The 18,363-nt window shown below is 43.6% G+C and overlaps 1 protein-coding gene across 1 annotated transcript; it reads left to right on the top strand.

Annotated features, from left to right (window-relative positions):
- The first annotated feature begins 745 nt into the window (after positions 1-745).
- On the top strand, positions 746-15,366 carry LOC129824506 (uncharacterized). The gene is made up of 19 exons (XM_055884204.1): positions 746-1,123; positions 1,333-2,696; positions 2,786-2,860; positions 3,008-3,194; positions 3,504-3,640; positions 3,733-3,792; positions 3,969-4,102; positions 4,452-4,635; positions 5,275-5,462; positions 6,250-6,432; positions 6,768-6,900; positions 7,033-7,127; positions 7,222-7,321; positions 7,420-7,535; positions 7,918-8,171; positions 10,610-10,708; positions 10,851-10,968; positions 11,154-11,316; positions 11,623-15,366. The coding sequence occupies exons 1-19, from the start codon at positions 904-906 to the stop codon at positions 11,791-11,793; spliced, it is 3,981 nt and encodes a 1,326-aa protein (XP_055740179.1). The 5' UTR covers positions 746-903; the 3' UTR covers positions 11,794-15,366.
- Positions 15,367-18,363: the final 2,997 nt, after the last annotated feature.

Here is an 18,363-nt window from a genome sequence, read left to right as displayed (position 1 = left end):
ACAATGTGACATACGAAGTAGGAACTGGTGTGTTGTGTCAGAACTTAAAGATCACATACGAATTAATTATGTGTAGGATAGAACACATTCTAAACACATGAGATTGTCAAAGCTGAAGTTGGACTGCTAAGGGCCAGGTCAGGTGAGTTTCAGTAGGTACAGGACAGACAAATGCTGATAACTTTAACTTAGCAGCACGGGTAGAGGTAACGTTAGCCTTATAAATAGAAGCGTTACTCCATGTTCATGATATTAGCCTAATAAACATTTACATTTGGATATTGTCTTTTTTATTCATTACATAAATAAAAAATGCCAATATCCATATACCATTTATAGGGTTAGTGTAGAGATTGTTTTGAGAGGTTGCACCGACTGTATGAGACCTTTGAGAGAGAGGTTAGTTATCCTAATATAATTGTACTTATACTGGCTTAGTAAGTGCTTGTGAACTTATGACATACTTGTTATGTTGAAGAGCAAGTTTATATAGTCTCACATTACTCATACATGCACCCACAGACACATATTGTAGGTCAGGCTGCTCTCTCACTCATATGCACAGATACTCTCATACTCACACACACATATCACTCACGCCTACACAATGCATACAGATTCTTGAATAATTGAGATGAACACATCTTGATCTATTGTTGTCGGTTCACCTGTCTGCGTTGCTAAGGAATGAACAGCCGTTGTCCTCCTCTTCCCTTTTCCCTCTATCTGCAGACCGAGGCAGACGGGACACAGGAGACCAGAGTCAAGGCATCGGTGGAAAACTGGGCCAGAGAAAGTGCTCCTTTTAAGGAGGGGACCGTTTTGAGGGAGGAGGTAAGCATTGGGGAAGTTGTTGAAGCCGTGGGCTAGCACAACATCAGGATAGTTCTGAGTGAGGAGCACATGGAAGGGGATCCCCAAGATCAAGAGGAGGATTCTGAAGCCCAGAGGAGAGCCTCTTCCCCTCAGTCCTCTGTGCTGTGGGAGAAGTGTATCCGGCAGAGTATCTTTGTGGACCTGAGTGAGGATGAGAGTCTCCACTTCAGTGACCTGGAGGGCTCCTTCACGGTGCATCTCTCCCAGGCAGAGTCGGCTGTCTCAGGGAACAGCATCCATCTCAGTGGTAAGACTTACGCTGTCAACTTGCTCTTATACCTGTCTAGTAACCCTGTAATTACTCTAGAAACACCATTGTTATACTTTAGCAATTGCATTGTAAAAAAATATATAACAGCCGTAAGCTATGTAACAATATCATGCCAAACTATAAAATGACTGTAGCATACTGTTCCTATGAATACTTCACAACTTCTTACTCTCTGTCATTCATAGAGAACTTAGAGCTGTCAGTGTCTGACTCTGGGGAGTCCTCCACAGAGAGCAGTAGCTGTGTCAGTGGCCAGAGTGAGAGAGTGGTGGAGGGTAAAACCAAGAGCAGTGGGAAGTGGGTGTCTGCCCAGAGACCCAACACCGAGCAGGAGCAGACCATCTGGGAGTATGAGAACCCAGGAGACACCTCCGATGAAGAACAGGAGGACCTTCCACATGACGGGGACCTGGGAAGCCAGTACATTAACCCCACAACCAATGACAGTGACAAGTCTGAGGAGAATTGCAAAATAGCTGATGTTCTGTCAAAAGACCAAGCTGGAGCATTGCATTCAGGACACAATGTTAGAGATCATTTTGACTTGTCAGCAATGGTTGGAGAGGTCAATATCATACAAGGTCACATGCAAATTGAAGTCAACACTATGAACCATGTATCTATAACTCCACCCGAGGGAGAGGGTAAAGGAGCTTTTTTTGACTCTACAAAACCAGAGGCTGTTCCCACATGCAGTAGTCCTGTTCGTAAAGTCCCACACCCAGACATCACCCAGCTGCTGCTCCGTCACTTTTCCCAGGATGAGCTGTTCTGCTCAGGCAGTCTGATCGAGGCAGAGACCCTGCCGGAAGTGTCCCTTCTGGAGAGCATGGACGAGACAGTGCTGAGCAGGGGCCCTTTGCACAGTAGCACAGGGAGCCCCAATAATAATAATAGTGGAGGAGCCCCACAGCGCAGCAGCGCAGGGGGACCCAGCATCGAGAGTGAGAGGAGTCAGAGCCTACAGGAAGAAGATGAAGGGAAGAGTGTTCAAATGAGTCCAAGAAAAAACCTGGAGGAGAAAAATGGAAAAGGGACTGCCTCAGAGGGAAAGAACACACGGAGTGCTGAGTCTTACAACAGTGACGTCAACTCTCCTCAAAATAGTGGCATATCAAACAGTAAAAGTGAAGTCCCTGAACAGGACAGTAATGATAGCAGTAATGGTTCAGACCTAACCAAAGAGGAAGATGAGAATGATGAAGATGAGGAGGAAGACCATGTCTATAGAGGTCCCCTGGTCAGAACCAGGTCTTTCAGCGAATTAAAGTATGGACAGGGCCAAGTACACTACCCACTCCCTGACTTCTCCAAGGTGGCCCCCAAAGTGAAAATCCCGAAGAGTACCAGTGTTCCGGTAAGACCTGTCAGCCATTCTCCCAGCTTCCTCAGAGCTCAGTCCTCGCCAGGCATGCTGGGTAAGTCCTCTGCTTTGGAGGTGATCCACAGAGTGATGGAGGACTCTATTCAGTCCTCAGAGAGACCCTATGTGTTCAGAGACCAGGACAAACAGACAGAAACCTCCCCAGGACTGGTGCGTCATCTACAGGTGGGTCATCATGTTCAGTAGTATAGCTCGCACACCTCTATACAAATGCGTCATTCATCCTTCATCCAGAAGACATCTTTCTCTTTTAGGCTGAATACGATAAACTTATGACTAAGTATGCAGAGGCTGAGAACCTCATTGATCAGATGAGACTGGGGACAAAAGTAAGTCTTCAGAATGTTTTCTATTTTTAAACACTTCTTTCTCTTTGGTCTTTTTGTTCTTTCATCTCATTAAATATAGCCTTAAGACAGCCTTCTTATTCTTGTCAATTTGGACTGAATTTATCTCAAAATGTGTCAACAAATTAGAATCAAGCGCCCTCTGACCTTACCCTGGATTTTGACTGTGGTGACCAACAAGACCTTCCGGGTCCTGGTGGAAGCCATTTTGGATCTATGCTCTTCCCCAACGCCCCATCTCCTACAGGCAAGATGCTGTCTCTGACATCTGATATTATGACGGGTCCTCGCTCTGTTACAAATTACCTGGCCAAGAGCCACCGGTTTCCTTAGTGGCAAATGGGGTCGGATGACATCAGATTCCGGTTACACTCAAAGTCACAACTAGCCTGTCATAAGAGTGAGGATTCCAGAAAAAAAAGATGACACAAATATATTATACAACCAGTTTACATGAGATGATGCAACCTTATCAATGACATTAGTAATTCCTCATTAAATTAAAACAATTTCACACAAAATCATCATCAATTAGAAATAACATACTTTCCATTTTCAATGCTGTAGAATTTAGGCCATAACATACGTTGGATCTGCATCGTTTCAGCTTTTGTTGTGTTTGCAGGACAATTTACCGATGGTCCAAACCAACAAAACCACTCTAAACAGCCTAGCACTTCTCCGACCCAGACGGACCAACAGAGTGAAGGGGAAAGGATGACCAGGGAGTTGAGGGATATTATCAGTCAGTTTTTGCTGAAGGTAACCTGGAAAACACACCAAAGCTGTATAGTGGTGCATTATAACCCATCATTTAAATGATACTGAATTATAAAAACTTATTTTTATTACAGGTGGATGAATTCAAAACGTGTCTGACCACAATGTCAATTGCTATTGAAGAGCAAGAAATGGTAAATGGATCTTCGTTACTTTAAAAGTATTTTTCTGTTCAGGACTGTATTCTGGGTGATGTGATTCTAAAGAAGTTGTAACAATTGTAACTTATAATAAGAGTTGATTCTCATTTCCTTTATTCTATAAGCAGAGTGTGTTGTTATGGAATTCATAACGTTGTGTGGTTTTCCAGGTGTTTAAAAGTATGATGGATTCCCAGGACCAGCTGGAGAGGCAGTACATCAGTAAGAAGGAGGAGCACAGAACTCTGGAGATGCAGAACTACTTTGGCCTGGCCAGGAACACAGGCCAGTTCGACCCCGAAAGGTTAGAGGTCAACTGATATATGTTATTGTGTGTGAGGAGTTTGAGTTAAACAGTATGTCTGCGTGACTCACACTATAGGGCCACCCAGAACTGTACTGTGCTGGCTCGGCTATTTTCTTTTCACATAGACCATTCCCGCGCGGTTTCAGCAACAATGGTAGATGCGTAACTAGGTCAGCTCAGTAGCTTACAGCTTGGCTTGGCACAGTTTAGCCCTAAAGTGTGTGTGAATTAGGCAGTTCTGTCTAAAACCGGAAACAAACTGACACCCAGGCTAGGTTTGTGTAGAATTCAGCATGATGTGAGGGGTATTTTATGCACTTTATCGGTTCTTTTTGTTTGTGTGAAGGCAGGTGGAGGGGGAGATATTCAGGATAGGGATGCGTCTAGAGGACATTAAAGAGCTGATTGACAGGAACGTGTGTGAGCAGCAGCTCTCCCCACCCCACTCATCCTCCACACTCCTGTCACTGTGTGGGGGTCCCAGTCTTCCTGGTCTGCTCACCCCCTCACTTCCACCACCCATGCATGAGGTAACACACTCATTTACTCATAGCATAGCTGTTCATTTGCTGCTTTGCCCTTTATTTGCTTGCTCACTCTTTCACTCACTCACTCACTCAAATACCTTAATGATTACTGCATAAATGCATGTATGTACAAGCCTTTTACCGAGTAGTTATATCGATTATTGCACTGTTAGTTACACTGGTATAAGCCTCTGTAATGTTAGGCGTGCTCAACTAAGGGAGTAATTAATTGCACCATCTACATTTCCTTCATCTTAAATGCATACATGTGAGACGTGTTTGTGTGAGCAACATGAGCTGTATATGCACGTGTTCTGTGCAGCAGTAGTCCTGATGAACAGGGCTACATTTCATTCCCAAAAGTTGCGTCCCGGCCCCCCGTTCACTCCCCCTCACAGATCTGATAGGACTGAGTAGTTGAAAGCGATATGGTGTAAACTAGGAGGAACAATACCTTATCCCCATCTGTGGAGGGGACAACTTTTTAGAATGAAATGCAGCCCAAGTCCTTGTTTTGTAAGTGGAGGCGTGTCCAGCGCTCTAATTGAGCGACAATAATTTCCAATGTCGCTCATGTTTCAGAGTGAGGACACATTAGCTACTCAAAATGTGTTCTCCTGTTATCAACCTCTCTGTGGTCAGGGTCTCACATTACAGATTCCAGGCCCCTGTTTTTCCACTGGGGGTTATGAGACAGTGGAGAGGGAGGAAGAGGAGGACGAGGAAGAGGCCAGAGAGGTCCATGGACATGATGGTTTAGACCAGAGCTGTGATCTCACACCTGCTGACCCCCAACTAAACAGCACAGGACACAGCAGTGTCAGTCTACGGTACTCATCACACATCTCTGAGTTGCTCCATAGGCCTGTGAATTCATGGGTTTCTTCAATGTGTACCATCTACATTCCTGCAATACTACACTGTGTACCGTCTACATTCCTGCAATACTACACTGTGTACCATCTACATTCCTGCAATACTACACTGTGTACCGTCTACATTCCTGCAATACTACACTGTGTACCATCTACATTCCTGCAATACTACACTGTGTACCGTCTACATTCCTGCAATACTACACTGTGCACCATCTACATTCCTGCAATACTACACTGTGTACCATCTACATTCCTGCAATACTACGCTGTGTACCGTCTACATTCCTGCAATACTACACTGTGTACCATCTACATTCCTGCAAAACTACACTGTGTACCATCTATATTCCTGCAATACTACACTGTGTACCGTCTACATTCCTGCAATACTACACTGTGTACCATTTACATACAGTACGTATGTTTTTATGCCTTATGACCCCAAGTAGAAATCCTGTCTTGGGGAGTGATATTATCTGTCATTTCCATGACATTGACATCAATGGCAAGTTATGGTACCTGTGGTACATGAATGGCTTTAGATTCAGATAGTCAGATAGTCATGTAGACTGTTGATGGATGCTGTGAGTGGAGAGTATGTTCATGTGTGCTGATATCAGGCACGCTTCTGGCCCTCCCATGGGGGATAATGTTCCATCCAAGCACAGAGGGGGTGTTGGGTTCCGTTAGAAGTAGGAACAGTTTGTTTTAGTCGCTGTGTTTCTGTCTGTTCCCCCAGGAGGCTCTCACAGGGCTCCCTGGAGACACTGGACATCACCAACACAGAGGAAGAGGAGGAGGAAGAAGAGAGGAGGAGCTGGACCTGCTCGGGCCTATCTGAGGGGATAGCTCATGATAAGGTTCTGCAGTATTTGGCTCTCCAGAACCCGGGATTTCGAGACAGATTGTGGACACCTGAAAGGTTAGTGTTTTGGGATTTGAGTGTACTGTACTAGATAAGTAAACAAGCTAACCAATTCAATATTCACCTCAACACAACTATTTTCTTTATAATGTATCACATGTGTGTAATGTATGGACCACACAACTAATCCCCACTAAGTAGTGTAATTGATACAGTTGTGGTAATTTGATGTGAGGATTTCAGAAATACCATAGTAAGAGATGGTGTACTGTCTCATATTCCAAAACTGACACGCCAAACATTCCTGAAAGGTCTGTGGGACAAGTATTTACCAATGAAACCTATCTTCATCTTTTCATTTTGACCGTGTATTGTTGTCGTTGTTACTGTAGCCTGCAGCAGAGTCCCCTGAGCCCAGACTGTGACCTGGGAGGGAGTGTGAGTCTGGCTGTAGAGGTTTCCTGTTCCTCTTATCTGAAGAGCCAGTCCCAGAGCATCACAGACCACACTCTCACCACTTCCCAGGTAACGTCATCTTCTATGACTTATACTAGCTGTCCCATGTTTATTTCTGTATTTACTCGAACTCCCTAGCCAATACCACAGACTATTGTAATATTGTACAGTAGCTACATGGATGTTACATTGTTGTTGCAGAGAATAGTGAGTCCAGAGACAGACAGTGGGTTAGGGAGCTCTGACTTGAGTCTACAAGCCACAGGACTATCTCAACCAAAACTCCATACAGAAAGGTACAGGCACACACATCCATACAACTGCTTACAGGCTAACTGAAAAAGTCAATGTTTCATGTATGTTTATTATGTTGTTACGATCCAACCTCAGGCTCCAGTTCCAGCCTGATGGGAATTCCAGTCCGATCAGTATGAGTGACAGTGAAGGCTCCTGCGCCAACCTGCAGACCACTATGCATCAGCCTGTACAGGTGGGAGAGAGGAGACCCAACCCGCAGATAAATGTCCATTCGGCTGAGCTGACAGGAAAAGGGACACCTAGCCTGCAGTCTACTGTCCATCTGACTAGGGATATTGGAGAGAGGAGACCCAGCCTACAGACACCTGCTCAGCTGCAGCTTTGCGCCACTGCGGTGGACCACTGGGTGACCAGCACTACTCAGAGTGTACCTGCCGGACTGCATGGTGAGTGATGAGGAATCACAGAGTGCCTGCTGTGGTCGTAGTGAAAGTATAGACGTTATTCCGTAGACAGTACAGCAGGGAAAACACTGAACTAAATGCTCTAATGTACACACAGAGGGTGAATCCCACACTACCAGTCAGCTCAATCATCACGGCCCTGACTGCCAATTAAAAACCTCCCATAGCATCACCATGGATATGCCACAGAGAGACTGCCACTCCCACACCTGTTCCTGTCACGGGTTAGTCTAAAAGTACTGAGTATTCAACTCAAGAGTAAACTTTATTAAATGAAATTGGTAACCAGGTCAGGCTGCCTGTCTGACCTCATAGAGGCAAAAACCTATTGTTTTTGAGTTGGCCAACCCCTCTCTCTCTCCAGTTTGGCCATCCAGGCCCTGCAGTCGGAGGTGTCCCAGCTGAAGAGAGACCTGGAGGAGGGTCTGGTCCAGCTGCCACACCTCTCCCAGAGGATGGATTACCTGACCTCCAGATGCAGGCAGAACAGAGACAGAAGGCCCAAGACCCGGCCCAGAACACACCACAAACCAGCAGGGAGCAGACAGAGTCTGACCAACACCAACTCCAAGATAGAAGACTGGATCTCCTCAGATATGGACCCTAGCAAGAGCAAAGGTACCTTACTAACCGGGTTAATGTACTGGGAGCGTGTTAACAACAACGTTATTTTGCATCAGGGTTGATGCCTGCCTATGTCTAATGCAGTAGTACAGGGTTCCCAAATTGGCAGCAGACTTGATTTGCCCCCCCCCCCCCCCCCCCCAAGTTTTATGAACAAAAATTTAAAATACTCAAATAAAATCACCGGGAAATCAGTTCCAAGTGATTTTAACTTAGGAAATCTGTTCCCAAGTATTCCCACACATACATTTAGAGGCATATGTGATTGTATCCCAATGTAATAAAGGTTTAAATAGAAAAAGGTGTATACAGCAGTAGTTACAGTATATACAATGCATTCGGAAAGTATTCAGACCCCTTGACTTTTTGCACATTTTGTTACGTTGCAGCCTTATTCTAAAATGGATTAAATTCAAATTCTCAGGAATCTGCACACAAAACCGCATAGTGACAAAGCCAGAACAGTTTTCTTGACATTTTTGCAAATATATTAAATATTTAAAAAACAAAATACCTTATTTACATAAGTATTCAGACCCTTTGCTATCAGACTCGAAATTGAGCTCAGGTGCATCCTGTTTCCATTGATCATTCTTGAGATGTTTCTACAACTTGATTGGAGTCCACCTGTGGTCAATTCAATTGATTGGACATGATTTGGAAAGGCACACACCTGTCTATATAAGGTCCCACAGTTGACAGTGCATGTCAGAGCAAAAACCAAGCCATGAAGTCGAAGGAATTGTCCGTAGAGCTCCGAGACAGGATTGTGTCGAGGCAGAGATCTGGGGAAGGGTACCAAAACATTTCTGCAGCATTGAAGGCCCCCAGAACACAGTGGCCTCCATCATTATTAAATGGAAGAAGTTTGGAACCACCAAGACTTCCTAGAGCTGGCCGCCCAGCCAAACTGAGCAATCGGGGGTGAAAGGCCTTGGTTAAGGAGGTGACCAAGAACCCGATCGTCAGTCTGACAGAGCTCTAGAGTTCCTCTGCGGAAATGGGAGAACCTTCCAGAAGGACAACCATCTCTGCAGCACTCCACCAATCAAGCCTTTATGGTAGAGTGGCCAGACGGAAGCCACTCCTCAGTAAAAGGCACATGACAGCCCGCTTGGAGTTTGCCAAAAGGCACCTGAAGACTCTCTCAGACCATGAGAAACAAGATTCTTAGGTCTGATGAAACCAAGATTGAACTCTTTGGTCTGAATGCCAAGAATCACTTCTGGAGGAAACCTGGCACCATCCCTACGGTGAAGCATGGTGGTGGCAGAATCATGCTGTGGGGATGTTTTTCAACGGCAGGGACTGGGAGACTATTCAGAAATGAGGCAAAGATGAACGGAGCAAAGTACAGAGAGATCCTTGATGAAAACCTGCTCAAGAGCACTCAGGACGTCAGACTGGGGCAAAGGTTCACCTTCCAACAGGACAATGACCCTAAGCACACAGCCAAGACAATGCAGGAGTGGCTTCGGGACAAGTCTCTGAATGAACTTGAGTGGGCCAGCCAGAGCCCGGACTTGAACCCGATCGAACATCTCTGGAGAGACCTGAAAATAGCTGTGCAGCGACGCTCCCCATCCAACCTGACAGAGCTTGAGAGGATCTGCAGAGAAGAATGGGAGAGTCTCCCCAAATACAGGTGTGCCAAGCTTGTAGCGTTATACCCAAGAAGACTCGAGGCTGTAATCGCTGCCAAAGGTGCTTCAACAAAGTACTGAGTAAAGGGTCTAAATACTTATGTAAATGTGATATTTCCATTTTTTATTTGTAATATATTTGCAAACATTTCTGAAATCCAGTTTTTGCTTTGTCATTATGGGGTATTGTATAGAGATTGATGAGGTTTAAAAAATGATTTAATCAATTTTAGAATATCAAAATGTGGGAAAAGTCAAGGGGTCTGAATACTTTCTGAAGGCGCTGTATATATAGGTCATTGTATGTGGTCGTCTTCTCTAGGTACAGACAGTGTGGAGTCGGACCGGTCTGGGATCATGTTACCATTCCACAGTACACCACTAGGTGGCAGGAGAGGGAGCAGCAAGCCCTACTCCTGCTCAGATGGACCAGTGAAACCCCAGAGCAAAAAATACTTGAATACAGGTTGGTGGTGCTGGTATTGACTTTCTGCTTATGGGTGTAAAATAAAAGGAACAATTGCAAAAACAAGAGGGATTCTTACATTATATTTAACAAAATATTAAATCAATTGCTGAGTTAGATTTTGGTCCTTCAGCTTGCAGAATTTGCCTTAAAGTTGTATTTGGTGGTCATAAAGGCAGTTGTGTGTGTGTTTCTACATGTAATTGTCTGTTGGTGTTATGTATTATGTCATGTTTTATGTGGACCCCAGGAAAAGTAGCTGCAGCTTTGGCTGTAGCTAATGGGGATCCTAATAAAATACTAAATACTAAAATCCCTTTTAGCATCAGAGGAGAACCGTTCTCTGGAGACCTCCAATCTCACCCATCCCAGTCCTCCAGCACTCTGGCACTCATACAAGAACTTCAGCTACAGATCTCCACGTAAGGACCAGCCCACTCCTACCCCTGTGACACTGCCATGACTGTGTATCATTCTGACTACTCTACCCAGTTCATTTTAACATGTAAACATTGAACAGATTCGTCAGGGTTGCGATGTTGATTCTGTCTTTTTTCATTGTAGCACCACCAGGTGACATGGAGAATGTCTACTCTAAGGGCAGGTATCCTCTCTCCTCTCAGCCTCTCCAGAAGCCTCTGTTGCAAGTCAACTATGGCTCATCCTGCAGTTTACCTGCAGGGTAAGATATGGTTTCATCATTTATTACCATAATCTATTTGCCTTATTTGAATCCATATTTATCCCCCATATTGCTTGAACCTACATCAGTGAAGGTGAAAGAGAGAAGAACTGAGATGCTTCCTAGGGTTGCCTACTCCTACACTACTGTACTCATGCTCTCGCTCTTCACCGTGGTCTCAACAGTTTCAAAGTGCGAGAGCAGCAGTCTGTCTCCCACCATCGGAGGCGCTCTACCCAGTCAGACTCAGCACTGCTGCCCAGCAATGTGTACTTTCAGCGGACGTTTCCCCCAGCTCTCAGCCCCCCCAGGACTGGGGGCAGAGGCAGCAGGCACAAAGCCAGCAAGGTGAGGCTGGCCACATGGAAAGCATTATTTCATATCAATGGGTGCCAGTAGTGTTTTACTTGTATTTACTGATAAATTATTAGTGGTACTGTTAACTTGTAACAATTTAGCACATCTGGTACTTGTACTGGACACTTTGTTTTGTGCTCAATTTCATTTTACAAAGAATTGTAATCCTAAAAGAACCAAGGAGCTTTGTGTAGGTTATTATCATTTCATGTCATAACCGTTTTCTATGCCTTTTGTAAGTAAATAAAAGGTGACTGAGATACAAGCGTAACCTTAAACTGTTGTTGTTTGTCTTAGGATGAGGATATCAACAGGACATTGGACAGGGCTATCGAGGCAGCCCGCATTATGAAGAGGACCACTGATAGGATGGCCAAGAGCCTGTCAGCTGACCTTGCCAAGGTTGAGCTGTATAGGAAGTTACACGGCTTTCACCCATTGACAGGGAGGAACAATACTGGCTCATAACACCCTAATTGACACACTGGAGATACTGCTGCTACTATAGAGCTGGTCCAGGATTAGCTAACCAGTGAATTTAGCAGGGATTGTTTTGTATACAGGTGAAGTCAGGAAGTTTACATACACCTTAGCCAAATACATTTAGACTCTGTTTTTCACAATTCCTGACATTTACTCCTAGTAAAAATTCCCTGTTTTAGGTCAGTTAGGATCACCACTTTATTTTAAGAATGGGAAATGTCAGAAAAATAGTAGAGAATGATTTATTTCAGCTTTTATTTCTTTCATCACATTCCCAGTGCGTCAGAAGTTTACATACACTCAATTAGTATTGGTAGCATTGCCTTTATATTATTTAACTTGGGTCAAACGTTTCAGGTAGTCTTCCACAAGCTTCCCACAATAAGTTGGGTGAATTTTGGCCCATTCCTCCTGACAGAGCTGGTGTAACTGAGTCAGGTTTGTAGGCCTCCTTACTCACACACACTTTTTCAGTTCTGCCCACAAATTTTCTATGGGATTGAGGTCAGGGCTTTGTGATGGCCACTCCAAAACCTTGACTTTGTTGTCCTTAAGCCGTTTTGCCAAAACTTTGGAAGTATGCTTGGGGTTATTGTCCATTTGGTAGACCCATTTGCGACCAAGCTTTAACTTTCTGACTGATGTCTTGAGATGTTGCTTCAATATATCCACATAATTTTACTTCCTCATGATGCCATCTATTTTGTGAAGTGCACCAGTCCCTCCTGCAGCAAAGCACCCCCACAGCATGATGCTGCCACCCCCGTGCTTCACAGTTGGGATGGTGTTCTTCGGCTTGCAAGCCTCCCCCTTTTTCCTCCAAACATAACGATGGTCATTATGGCCAAACAGTTCTATTTTTGTTTCATCAGACCAGAGGACATTTCTCCAAAAAGTATGATCTTTGTCCCCATGTGCAGTTTCAAAACGTAGTCTGTCTTTTTTTATGGTGGTTTTGGAGCAATGGTCTCTTCCTTGCTGAGCAACCTTTCAGGTTATGTCGATATACTTTCAGGTTATGTCGACTCATTTTATTGTGGATATAGATACTTTTGTACCTGTTTCCTCCAGCATCTTCACAAGGTCCTTTGCGGTTGTTCTGGGATTGGTTTGCACTTTTTGCACCAAAGTACGTTCATCTCTAGGAGACAGAACGCGTCTCCTTCCTGAGCGGTATGACGGCTGCGTGGTCCCATGGTGTTTATACTTAAGTACTATTGTTTGTACAGATGAACGTGGTACCTGCAGGCATTTGGAAATTGCTCCCAAGGATGAACCAGACTTAGCTGAGGTCTGATGTTTTTCCCATGATGTCAATCAAAGAGGCACTGAGTTTGAAGGCAGGCCTTGAAATACATCCACAGGTACACCTCCAATTGACTCAAATGATGTCCATTAGCCTATCAGAAGCTTCTAAAGCCATGCTATTATTTTCGGGACTTTTCGAAGCTGTTTAAAAGCACAGTCAACTTAGTGTATGTAAACGGCTGACACACTGGAATTGTGATACAGTGAATAAGTGAAATAATCTTTCTGTAAACAATTGTTGGAAAAAATTACTTGTGTCATGCACAAAGTAGATGTCCCATCCGACTTGCCAAAACTATAGTTTAACAAGAAATTTGTGGAGTGGTTGAAAAACAAGTTTTAATGACTCCAACCTAAGTGTATGTAAACTTCTGACTTCAACTGTATGTCATCCCCTTCCCTACCAGTTGCCCCTGGCTGCTGCAAGTGCTCCACTGCCCTGCTGTTCTCATCTGTCCTCCTTGTGTAACGGATGTGAAATGGCTAGCTAGTTAGCGGGTGCGCGCTTGTAGCATTTCAATCAGTTACGTCACTTGCTCTGAGACATTAAGTAGGGTTGCCCCTTGCTCTGCAAGGGCCGTGGCCTTTGTGGAGCGATGGGTAACGCTGCTTCGTGGGCGACCGTTGTTGATGTGTGCAGAGGGTCCCTGGTTCGCGCCCGTGTCGGGGCGAGGGGACGACGTAAAGTTATACTGTTACACTTGGCTCATCTGAAAGGTAGCAAGATAGAGGTGCAACTTGTCACTGGTTAGTTTAAGGGAAACTGCAGTTCCTGATTTGGACTCGTTTTAGGTTTGGGTCATTAAGAAATGCTAGTGGCCATGACTGAACTCAAACGTGAGTTGGTTTTCGGGTGTGGTTTGATGTGATGTCTCGTGTGTTCGCAGGTGGTAAGTGTTAGTCAAATTATTTCACCATTTCGCCAGTTGTACAACTGAATGTGTCTTACACATTTAAACAGCCCGTCTGAATCAGAGTGGCTGCCATAATTGACATCCATGTCTTCTTCGCCCAGGGAACAGTGGTTAACTACCTTGCTCAGTGGCAGAATGACAGATTTTTACCTTGTTAGCTCGGGATTCAATCCACAACCTTTCGGGTTACTGGCCCAACGCTCTAACCACTAGGCTACCTGCCGCCCCAATTAGCTTCAGCTGGCTGGTGTGTGACCTTACTTTGACTAGCCTATCTCCGTGGCTAGTTAGCAACCCTCAATAAATTACACAATGTAAATTAGACTATTTTCATGTTCCACACTGTTACGTACACCTCTTGGAGGGACACCCTGCTACAACTCAACTCCCTGTGGAGTGAAAAAAGGTATGTGATTGTAGGTGTTGCTGGTTTTGCTGGTAAGGATGACAGAGGCAGAGAATATTACCATTTACAGGGAATGTATTCTTCCTTCACACTGAAAGGTGGGGAAAAGGGGCTGGACAGAACCAAAGCAAAGAAACTAAAAGTTAGTTTCCCCTCTCCTACCTTACCTGCCTACCCACTGGTTACCTACGGTATTCATAACGCCACCTGGCGCGCTAACCAAAATACAGAGGGTGGTCCTCCCAGGTCTTACCTAGTGTGCATAGTCATAGTAAATACTACAGGTATATGTATGCCTGCAGGACTCTTGCCTAAACACTCCCTAGGTCCCTTCCCCCCCTGGGAACAAATGAAACAGAATAATTCACCAAACTTGGTGAACAACTTGAATAAACCAAAAACACTAGGTATTATGGTATACACATACCTCTACAGGAGCGGCTACAAACCACTTCACAACACTTTCTAACCAACACAGCACATACATACTCTCTCCTAACAAAGGAACACTGCATTTTCAAGCTGCAGAGGGAGTCAGTAATTGCAGACAGCTGTATCCCCTGACGAGAGGGCGGGGTCAAAACTCCAATTAGTGATGGGCCAACCAATCAGCTGTTTTGGAATCCAGGAAGCCATTTCCTGAAATACACACACACACATATACACAAACCCACAACAACACCGAAACTGGGGAACGTAACACACACATTTTTGTTTTCTCATTAAATGCTTTCAATATTTGTACATGTACGTCTACAATTTATAGTTTGTTTGAGGGTTTTAAGTCATTTGGAGTTTTTGGAATTTTAACATATTGTACCATGTACATTGTGTAATTTGCAGAACTGAACTGATGATTACTTGTGTGCTGCCAGCTGTGGGCTTGATTGAAACGAATCCAACCTTAATTTACATTGTGATGCAGTTATGACCACAAGTCTCACAAAACTCTGTTTTGGACGAGACTGGCTCTATGATCAAAATTATCCTATTTAAACTTGTAGTTAATTTTGACAGTGGAATAAATGTTTCTGACTCACACCGATCCCACATAGGCTGTTTTCTAAATGAGAAGGTGATTTTTAGGGGCAGTTGCTCTGTAAAGTTAATGCATACTGACACCACCAGGGAATCACATTTTTCTTAACAGTTGAAAGTGTCTGCATAACAGTGCAACACAACTCCAAACATAACAGATGAGAAGCTACATAGCCCCTAGGCTATATGAATATATGAACAACAAAAAATACCTGTTGAATTGAGTAAGTTATAAGACATCTATGATTCATTTCATCCATTCTACCAGCTAATGTTAGATTTTTTGATTACATAACATTATATAACTTAAGGGCCTATGTATTTTCAATGTTTTGTTCTCCCACAATCTAACCACAAAGCTTGTCATCTTTTCCCCTGTCTTTCTGGCTGACCCGTTCCCTTCATATATACATGGAGTAAGTACACAGTGAAATGAAATGCTTACTTGCATGTTAACCTCTAGAAAATTCCCCCCAAAAATTACAATTAAATAGCTAAGTGAATAAAAGAGTAATACAAATAAAAACTCTAATATTTTACCAATTTAATAATGGGCATTTTTTTTAAACAAATAGTTACATAGCCTATATGGAAATAACAAACATGAGCCAAGCATTGTTACCTGTAGAATGGAATAGGTTATAAGACCTCTATGAATAATATAATTTAGCCAATTCTACCACATCAACATTTCTAACGTTTAACAGGGTTAACTATAATGTTGTAGTGAAGTTCAGCTTCAGTCCACAGGGGGGCACTCTGGGACTGTCAGACGATATGTGCTTCAGTCAGAAAAACGTTTTCTCATCTCTTTGGTCTCAGCTAGCTAGCCAATAGCTACCCAAGTGGATAGCCAGCCAAGATAGCTACAGATGTTGTATTTTTTATTTAACCTTTATTTAACTAGGCATGTCAGAAACAAAACCTATCAAATTCACTCTCTAGAAATAAACACTAATATATACACTAAATATCATGACTTATATCAGCATCCTTAGCTTGCCCATTCACTAAATATACTGTTAAATAAATCTGACTGACGCCCAATAGCGTAAGGATGTTGAGCTCTAGTTTATTAGCATTAGCAAACAATTATGCTGAGGGAGACTAGCTAGTTATCTACCAGCAACCGTGCACACACCTGTGGCTAACTGCTGCTGCTTCACTGTGACTTTCTGGCTGTTCTACCCTCTCCACCTCATTCACTGCTGCCTCAACCTGCTAGTTTTTTTGCAACTCTTTTGGAAGTTCAGAATATCCAGACTCTGACTGAGTGAAAGGCATTTTGCTGAGTGATGACAGACATCTAACCGATGCTGTATGACTATGTCACACAAGACAAATTTGTATCAATTAAAAAAACACTAATAAATAACAATAGACAATTCTCTCATTTGAAATTTTCCCCCACAGATGCATGTTTTAAAATATTTGTATTCTGTAGAGGGCTCCTTTTCACTCTGTCATAGATGAGATTGGGTGAGTTCTGAGGACCAAGACCTTACCAAGCACTGGGATCCGGCCAACGGAGCAGCGTGTAATTACAATATTATACAACGGGTGGGTCTAATCGTGATTGGTTAAAACCGTATTCCAGCCGGCGTCTATTCCACAAGTTACCACCGGCTAAATCAATGACGTAAAATGTTAATATTTGTTGGTGTGTATGTAAACTTCACACTACAACTGTATGTGCTCCAGAGAAGAGAGTAGAGTGTTCCAGAGTAGAGATATCAACTCTAATTGAGTACTGGCAGGGTCTGCTGTGGCAGTTGGGAAAGGGCAAGTTACCTGAAAAAGATCTGAACGTTCATCTGAAGGTGCACTAAATTCATGCGTTTAGCTGTTGAAATTAATTTATCTTTGCTGGGGGAGAATGCCCCCAGACACCCTACTGGTGTTGGGCTAAGCCCCCATTGTCTTCAAATCCTAGAAACGCCCGATTCACACAATTACACTATTTATAAGCATTATAAAAAGCACTATTTTAGGACAAACAAGCAACAAAAACATATTTGGAGTTTCTGATCTAGCTAATGAATAGCCCATTGGGGTAAATAATGCAGAGACGCAACCCTATGCTTTAGCCATGATGCTGCATCAGACTGGTGTTGATGCGTATTGCTAAAATAGCACACCAATATGTTATTGGGCCCATTTCTGGATGGGAATATTACATCGAGGGGGGGATGGTTACATTGTTTTCCGATCAGATTTTAGGGTTGGCTATAGAAGGTATTTTCCCAGACTGCAAATGAAAATCACCCATGATTGAAATACTGCGTGCATAACTTGCTTTCCTGTGATCTTGACCCGCGCCACTAATTCTCTCATTCAGGCCAGCAGTTTTCACTTGGGACTGGTCCGGTGTGCCACTGGCAAATTTACTTGAATGTCAAGCCTGGGGACTGGTACGCAGTCCCAGTATATTATTCTGTTATATATTATTCTGTTTGTCCTGTGGGTACCTTTGCCACTGTTCCACCCCTTGTGTATTGCGCTGTCATGGTGTACTTCCACTTTAAAACATTTTCATTATTGACCAGATATGGCAGCTCTAACATAATGGATAATCTGTGGTCACACACCTGAAACTTGTTAGTCACGTGATCGCAATTGGCACAAAGGGGAGCGCCGTATCCTTCGCGGGGGACGACATGTTCCCTGTTGCCTTGTTTCAAACATTCTGTTCAAATAAAGAAATACTCGGATAATCTCTTTTCATTGAAGTTTATTTCTGACTGGGATGATGCACAATGGGTCATGATGCTCTTCATAACGTGTAGTCAGGGTAATTACTATATTTGGATGTACTGAGTAATTGCTTAACTGAGATCATGCCAGAAACTCACCCACTGATTAAAATGGTGCCGATTGAAATCAGAACTT

The sequence above is a fragment of the Salvelinus fontinalis genome, chromosome 26 (genome assembly GCF_029448725.1).
Source record: "Salvelinus fontinalis isolate EN_2023a chromosome 26, ASM2944872v1, whole genome shotgun sequence".
Lineage (NCBI taxonomy): Eukaryota > Metazoa > Chordata > Actinopteri > Salmoniformes > Salmonidae > Salvelinus > Salvelinus fontinalis.
This window is presented reverse-complemented; position numbering and strand designations above follow the sequence as displayed.

Coding starts and splice junctions, on each gene's coding strand:
- LOC129824506 (XM_055884204.1), top strand. CDS start 904: ATGGAAGGGGATCCCCAAGATCAAGAGGAGGATTCTGAAGCCCAGAGG. Junction 2,861..3,007: donor AGATGAGACTGGGGACAAAA/GTAAGTCTTCAG, acceptor TCAACAAATTAG/AATCAAGCGCCCTCTGACCT. Junction 11,317..11,622: donor GCAGGCACAAAGCCAGCAAG/GTGAGGCTGGCC, acceptor TGTTTGTCTTAG/GATGAGGATATCAACAGGAC.